The following is an 8253-nucleotide window of genomic DNA, read 5'->3' as shown; positions in this document are numbered from 1 at the left end:
CCACAAGCACACAAAGTTCGGGTTCACTCGGCTCACCCCAGAGTCGCTAGCGGCCGCTCCATTGAACAATGAACCCGTTCCCAGTTGCGCTATCAACCGGGAACCTCTGCCGCTGACCGTGCTCTTGGTTGATGGCTGCCTGCAAGCACAGGGACGAGGCTGTGCACTCAGACGTCTCTGAGTGACTTATCAGCAGCCCTATCTCCCCCAGGCCCTTTGATAGACGTACCGTCTATCTGCACAGCAGCAGGTCATTGTCTGTATCTGCAGGAGGCAAGCCGAGATGGAGCAGAGCTCCTCCAGGAAAATCCCAGGGAGCGCCCAGGAGTCCGTCCTCCCTTCCGCCCCTGCAGGGACAGACAATCGCCTGGCTGGCTCGCCAAAATGATTAGTGGAAAAAAAAGAGAAACTCCACAACTTTGTACAAAGTTGTAAAGCCGGTATGTTTAGCACTGGACGCATGTGGGAATCGTTGTTCTCCCTAAAGGACACGCGCACCCCTGAGAATTCCCCCTTGCTTATACATATGCATATAGTCTCATTCATATTCATTTTACAGATTTCACATTACAAGCTGCAATTAGTTTTTATCAGTCCTTGCCTTTTGCGCAGAGAGCTCTCTGGACAGCCTCATCCTTTGCCCCCAACAAAGGGGCCTCCATTTATCTTGGGAATTTGAATTCCTTCTCTTGGTTGAGGCCATTCTGTGAGCACAAGATTTTTTTTTTATTTTTTTTCCTCTCTTGTGAGAACAGTGACTCTTAAGCACAGATAAACAAGTTACAGGCTCAGAACAGCACTTTTCACCTAAATCCAAAAATGCATTTCTATCCTGTTAAATTTCTACTTTGTCTCACCCATCCAAGGAAATATGTGCTCTGACTCCATGATTTTAAAGGCTGAACAGATGCTTTATTCTATACTATATTATACTATTATACTATTCTATACTATACTACATTACACTATTGCTATACTAAATCTATACAAAATTACATACTAAAGAAAAACCTCTGACCCTTTCCAGACAGTCATGACCAATCTTTGACCTAACTGGTCAATCAGTCCTAACAACCATCACCACAGTCCAATTAACAAATCAGTCTCAGTAAACAATCTCAATAACACATTCCACATGTGCCAAACAACAGGTGCAGCAAGTGAGATAAGAATTGTTTTCTTCCTTTCTGAGCTTTCTCAGTCTTTCCACAGCTTCCCAGGAAAAAATCCTGGGAGAGAGAATTATGTCTCTATTCAAAGAAATGTGAATACCACAGGGATTTGTCCTCCCTGGTCTCCATCTGCAGCTCAGTGCCTGGAAAGGAGAAAAGAAAGGAGAAAAGAAAAGGAGAGGAAGGAATGAGGAAGGAAGAAGGACAGAAAGAGAAGAGGAAGGAGCTGTGGACAAGGAGAGGATGGGATTTGCCACTGTGCTAGAGGGAAGGGGAAAGGATCCCACCAATTCATCCCTGGCAGGGCAGTGTCAGCTAAAATAAACAGGGCAGGAGACTTTTTCTCCTTTTAATGCCTGTATTAAAAGTGATTAGCTCAGGATTGGGAAGCTCGACAGGTCTGCAGTCTCCGTTGTCTCTCCCAAGGTGACTCGCAGGAGGATATTTGCAGCTTTGTCCACTAGGGACAGAGCCGGCGGTCCAGTCCTCGTTGGAGCTTTTTTTGGGCGTGACCCAGATGTTGACTTTCCCAGCTTCGCTCCCTTCGGGACCCGGTCCGAGAGGATCCCCACACCCAGGGTGAGGGGCAACAAAGGCCCCCAGCGTCCCCGCAGGTCCAGCACTCTGCTCCTCACGTTCAGACATCACTCCAATTTCTCAACTCTATATTGGCTCGTTGTTTTGGGGGTCTTTTCAGTAAGTTTGGAGTAGTAGCTTCTCATGGCATGCTGGTCCTGAAGTTATTTAGCATGTCCCCTCTCCCACGTTTAGTCCTTTCTCCTCACTGTCTGGGGAGGTCCCCGCCCTTCACTGTCTCCGGAGAAGAGCCATTAACTCAGTCTTGGCCAGGGCCTTTACTGATCCAAAAAAGAACCATTAACGACAACGACTTGTAATTATCATAACAAACAGGTAGCGCTTCAGCAGCAAGAGTGATCTGACTAGTTTTTGTAACCTTTTTCTCACCAAAAAAAATTGGCGGATTTTTGTTTATAACATCAGCAGTGGGATTGTCCTGCAGCCAGGGGCAATGCTGGGCTGAGACATGGAGCAGAGGAGAGGGGCAAAGGGGCAGTGACTTCCTCCTCGCCTGCCTCTGTGTCCCAGGCCATTTTCCTTTTCCTTGCAGCCTCCTCCAGGTTCATCCAGACAAAGTTTGGGATTGACAAATCCTGGCTTGGGGGAAAAACAGTGGGTGAGCCCTTGGTCCTGCTGCCCAAGTACAGCTCCAGAAGTAACTGCCCTGTTCACAGTCGGATGGGCCCAGACCCTGCTCATCTCCAGCTTCCCCCACCCTTCCAGGCTGCCGGGATCCCTCAGCTCTGGGATTGGCCTTTGCTGCTCTCCCCACTCTGATGCCAATGTCTCCCCCCCCAAACTGGTACCACCTCCCCAGCCAGTACAGACAGTTTGCCACTGGAACCCTCCACAAGTCTCCAAAGCGGCATCTGCGTCTCACCCTTGGGGACCTGCAAGATCCAAACATCCCCTACCCCGCAAACAAATCCTCCCAGAGGCCCCCCCAGTGGATTTGGGGTGAGTTCCCCCTCCCCGCTCACCTGTGGGATCTGGGGGATCAATGCTGCCAGGGCCAGGGGAGCTGCAGACTCAGCAGGCAGGCGGGAAAAGCGTGGTTCTGCTGGGGCTCCTCCTCTTCCTCCTCCTCCTTTTCCCCATCCTCCTCCTCTTGCTCCCCCTTCCACATCCACTCCAGATCCCACCTCTCCCCCATGGCTGCAGCATCACCAGCATTTGGGTGGAGGGAACCCCCCATGAACCCCCCAGGGATGGGCAGGGGGCTTGGAGACCCACCCAGTGCGGATCCATTCTCCCCCTGAGCCCCAGGGAATCACTTCAGGAATCAAATGAAGAGGACACAATGGGATCCCCATGGAACTGCTCTTTTTCTGTTCCATCCCCACCATTCCCTTCCCTCACTCATCATTCCCCCAACCCAAAGACCCCTCCCAACTCAGTTTGGGGGTGTCATCCCTCTCGCGCTTTGAATCCTCTTTTCCCCCGCTCTTCCATCCCTTCTCTATTGTGCCCCCAGCCCCAGCCCTCACCCCTGTGTTTGGTTTTGGGGGATGCAGGCCCCTCCTGCTCTGTCTGGAAGGTCACATCTCCCCTTTCCCTCAATTCTGGCAGCTCCTGGCTGCTTTTTTCTGGGAGGAATTCCTCAGTTTTGGGACTTTTGAGGTTTAGCTTAGAAGTGTGACAGCTCTCTCTGGTTTTCCCCTCCCTGTTGTGGCCTCTCAGCTGCCCCTGACACCCTGGGGGTGCTGGGATTTCCCTCCTGGGGACAAGGATGTTCATCCCCTTCCAGGAGCCCAATGCCTGGCTGGGGCTCCAGGTCAGGGGGTCCTTGAGCAGCTGCCCCAGAAGCTCCCCCAGGGTCTCCCAGCAGCACAGCTGGAGCTGCTCAGCCTGGGGTCCCCAGAGGCCTCAGCAAGACCCAAGTCCCTCCCAGGAACCCTCAACTCCCTCAAACCCTGCATCCCCCACATCCTCTGCAAGTTCCCCCCATGGCACCGGCCATGGCCATGTCCCCACATGTCACTGCCCATGTCCCACCATGTCCTCACCCATGGCTGTCTCCCTGTTTCCATCCCTGTCATTGTCCCCCACATCTCCATCCATGCCTGTGTCCCCCCATGTCCCCACAAATGGCCCCATCCCTGTTAATATCCATGCGTCCCCAAGTCTCTCTCCATGTGTCCATGTGTCCTACCATGACCACATCCAAGTCTTAGTTCAATGTCTGTTTTTACCTCAATATTGGATATTTTAAAGGGATAAATAGAAATTAAAACAAAATCAAGGCCAAAAGAAAAGGATTTCCTTGTCCATACCAGCTGAGGATCCACTGCTTAGGTGGAAGGGAAGAACCTTTTTTGGTGGGGTTTCTACCCCACTGTCTCCAAAATCTTGGTCTTTTCCCCAGTTTTTCACCATTTGGCTACAGAAGACACCCTTGGGAAATAGGAAATCCAAACTGTGGAATCCCTGAAGTTGGAAAAGACCTTGTCCTGGTTCAGGGCAAATTTGGGAGAGAACCCACAAAGGGGTTCCTTTAAGACAGCAGATTCAATTGGCCCTTCCCCCAACTGATTCAGGAAAAATAAAATACCTCCTTGGAGAAAAGCGGAAAAAACTGTTTATTAAACAATAAAACCTAAATAATATTAAACAATAAAACCTCTTGCCGCTCTAAAAGAGAGACAAACTCACTAAGTCCCTCTGTGGCTGTAGCTCAGCTCACTCAGTCTGTTATCAATCCCTCCGATGCTGGAAATGTCACAGGCCAGGCCCAGCCCGGTGGGCCACAGGTGTGAGCTGCCCATGCTCTTCTGGTGTTCAGGCCAGAGCAGGTTTAAACAGGTCCAAAGAAAGGGGAAAAACCCCACAGTCCAGAGAACTTGTTTGGTTCAGCTAGCTAAAACTAACTAAAAGGAAAGGAGAGCTCTGTCCCACTGTCTGCCCATCCGCAGACAACACAGTGCAGGAACACGAATGTGGAGGAGTGAGTGCGGTTTCTGGAAACAAACTCTGTGCTTCTTCTCTCCCCCTTCACTCTCAGGACAAGTCTTGAAGGTGCAAAACTTATTATTCAGCATAAACAGAACAGACTGGGGATACAAGCACCAAACAGTAACCCAGAATATACCTCCAAGACCATTCAATACTCCTTGATGTCACAGGAAGATAGAATTGAATGCAAAAGATTTTATGGGGTTGAAAGTCGACAAATCTGCTCTCCCCATGGAATTCCCATTATAGGTCTGCATCCTGATGGATGTTCCTGCTGCTGGGCTTATCTAGGTACCCTCAGGGAACCAGGAAGATGTGGAGCCCCCCAGCCAGATGCCTTCCAATTTGGATCATCAGGACCACAGATCACCAGGGCTCTGCCCAACAGGGGTCACTGGGGATCATCCAACGTGGATCCTCTCATGGGGGATGGAGCTGGAGCAGCACACGAAGCTCTTCCCACACTTGGGGCACTCACAGGGCTTCCCTTAGTGGCGCCTTCGTTGATGTTTTGTCAAGATTGAGCTCGATGAGAATCTCATCCCACACTCCCCACACTCGTAGGGCCTCTCCCCCGTGTGGATGCGCCGGTGCAGGGTGAGGGTGGAGTTTTGCTTGAAGCCCTTCCCACAATCGGGGCAGCGGAAGGGCCTCTCCTCCCTGTGACTCCGCTCATGTATGAGGAGATCGGAGCTCCTGTGAAACCTCTTCCCACACTGGGGACACTTGTAGGGCTTCTCCCCAGAGTGAACACGCTGGTGGTGTTTTCTCAGGTCAGTGTGCCACCCATAGCTCTTCCCACATTCCAAGCAGGTGTAGGGCCGTTCCCCCGTGTGGATCACCTGGTGCCGAATCAGGGCCCAGCTTTCTCTGAAGCTCCTCCCACATTCCCCACACTTGTAGGGCTTTTCCCCAGAGTGGATCTTCTGGTGTTCCGTCAGCTTGCATTTCATGCTGAAGCTCTTCCCACACTCCCCACACTCATAGGGCTTTTCCCCAGTGTGGATCCTCTCATGTCTCCTCAGGCCAAAGCTGTATCTAAAGCTCTTCCCACATTCCCCACACTCATAGGGCTTTCCTCCTGTGTGGATCCTCTGGTGTCGCGTAAGGTGGCCCTTCTGGCTGAAGCTCATCCCACATTCCCCACACTCGTAAGGCCGGTCCCCGCTGTGGATCATCTGGTGTTGCATCAGGCTCCCCCTCTGCCTGAAGCTCTTCCCACATTCCCCACACTCAAAGGGCTTTTCCCCAGTGTGGATCCTCTGGTGTTGCATCAGGACAGAGTTGTGGCTGAAGCTCTTCCCACACTCCTCACACTCAAAGCGCCTCTCCCCAGAGTGAATCACCTGGTGCTGCCTCAGGCTGGAGCTCCAGCTGAAACGCTTCCCACACTCCTCACACTCGTAGGGTTGTTCCCCAGTGTGGATCACCTGGTGCTGGATCAGGTCTAAGCTCCGACTAAAACCCTTCCCACATTCCAAGCACTTGTGGGGCTTCTCTCTGCCATGGGGCTTCTCCACCAGCTCGGAGCTCTGGCTGCATCTCCGGCCGCCTTCCCGGCTCAGGGGGGCTCTTTCCTCCCCGCAGCTCCCTGGGCTGGGTTTGCTGCCCCTCCTCGTGCGGAATCTCCAGGGCTTTTCCTCCTGCTCCATTCACACACGTCCTAGGAATGAAAAATCCTGGTTTGGGGAAAAGAACAAAATGAGAGTGCCTTGGACTGGGAGCTCCTCCTTGCCCAAGTTCATCTCATTAAGTCATCGGGCATCTTGTGTCTCTAAGAACCTCCAAAACACCAAGATTCAGCACAAAAGTCCTCCAAACATCAACACACAGATCAAAAACTTCCCAAACATCAAGATTCAACAAAAACACCTTCCAAATATAAAGATTCAGCCCCCACAAAAAAACAAAGCACCAACAATTAGCACAATAAAGCTCAGAAACACCAAGATTCACCCCCGGGAAAATCGTGGATCCCAATTCCCGGTCACCTGCTGCGTGGTAGGGGGGGAATGCTACTGGGGCTGGCAGGGAAGTTGCGGATACAGGGAGAAGTGGAACCTTGTGGTGCCTCCTGTTAATGCTCCTCCTCCACATCCAGTGTCCTTGCTCTTTCTCCCACTCCTCTTCCTCCTTCTCCTGCACAATCCCACTTTCTCCTCCCTCATGCATCGTTTGACCCTTTTGTTTGAAGCCATTTATTATAATGAACAATAGTTTCTGAGAAATAAAAGAATTAAAAGACACTCAAAAGTATATCAAGGGAATCGCAGAAGTTAATAAATAACCTAAAATACACTATCAGGAAGAACTTTGATCAGAAATTTAGATAAGGTAATCTAAAATACACCCACAGAAGAAACTTCGGAATTAGAATATTTGAAGAAACAGAAGTGGAAGCCAATAAGTTAAAGTGACCTGCCAAGCCGTTAGAATCAAGCCAAGTACAACAGTAACTTCAGCCAAGCCATGGAAAAACATGCCAAGGATAACAGGAAGAAGTCCAAATTAGGAAAAGCTTAAAATTTAACTAAGGAAGACCAAGAATTCCCGGAAAACTCCGCCTGCCTATGAATATGCATGTAATAAATGATGTAATCCTTGTTTAAAATTGCATAAAAACCCGCTTTTGCTGTACATAATTTAGAAATCCATTTTGTGATTTCTCCGACGCGTCGCAATAAAATACCTCCTGCTTATCTGACTTAGGCTGAGTCTCTTAAGCAGATATTCTCACCTTTTGGGGCAAAATTCGGCATCATGTTCCTCAATTCTGCTTCTCTTTCCCTTCTCCTCCTGCCCCAGGCCCAGCACCCACTGCCGGCTCCCTCTTCCCCCCAAACCCACAGCATCCCGCGGCAGGGGCAGGGATGGAGCTGGGGCAGGTCGGGCTGGGGCAGCGCTGGGCTCTCGGCCGCTCCCGCCCGCACTTGGTCCCCACTGCAGCCACTCCCGCCGGGACAGCGCGGGGGGGCCCGGCCTTGGCGCTGCCCCACTCCCACCTCCCCAAATTCCCCTCGCATTTGGACAACAGGGCATGGATGGTGTTGGTGTGCTGCAAAGGGATTGCGTGAAGGGGAGTGTGCAGCAATATGGTTAAGGCAAAAAGCTGCAGCAGGAATCTATGTGGGAAGGAAAAGGATGATGGAAAGGCGGAGGAAGAGAAAAATACTGAGGATTGGGATGTTTATCAGCAGGGTCTTAGCCTCAAAACTTGTCAGCTGATTCAGATCTTTTGTATCCCCGGTTTCCAGACCAGGAAATCAAGGTCAGGGTTTCAGAGGGTTTCTCTGTGGGCGGCAGCGGCAGCACCGGGCACAGAGCTGCGGCACCGGGAGCACGGGCCGGGGGCCTGTGGGGAGCTGCGGGGCCGGGCCGGGGCTGTGGGGCAGCCGGGGCTCAGCGCCGGGCGCTGTCTGACCCCACCAGCCCCGGGCAGGGCCGGCAGCGGCCCCCGGCCCCCAGGAGGCTGCGGGACGCCCCGGCCGCTGCCCGGCCCCGTGGAGCTGCCGGCCCTGCCCGCTGGGGGTGCCTTTGGACACTGCGGCAG

The 8253-nt window shown here is 52.0% G+C and overlaps 1 protein-coding gene across 1 annotated transcript; it reads right to left on the bottom strand.

Annotated features, from left to right (window-relative positions):
• Window positions 1-4306: 4306 nt before the first annotated feature.
• On the bottom strand, window positions 4307-7520 carry LOC134432747 (zinc finger protein OZF-like). Its single transcript, XM_063181645.1, has one exon. It carries the CDS (start codon window positions 6353-6355, stop codon window positions 5192-5194), a length of 1164 nt encoding a protein of 387 aa, XP_063037715.1. The 5' UTR covers window positions 6356-7520; the 3' UTR covers window positions 4307-5191.
• Between the last annotated feature and the right edge of the window lie 733 nt (window positions 7521-8253).

This window comes from Melospiza melodia (genome assembly GCF_035770615.1).
Source record: "Melospiza melodia melodia isolate bMelMel2 chromosome 7 unlocalized genomic scaffold, bMelMel2.pri SUPER_7_unloc_1, whole genome shotgun sequence".
NCBI lineage: Eukaryota > Metazoa > Chordata > Aves > Passeriformes > Passerellidae > Melospiza > Melospiza melodia.
This window is presented reverse-complemented; position numbering and strand designations above follow the sequence as displayed.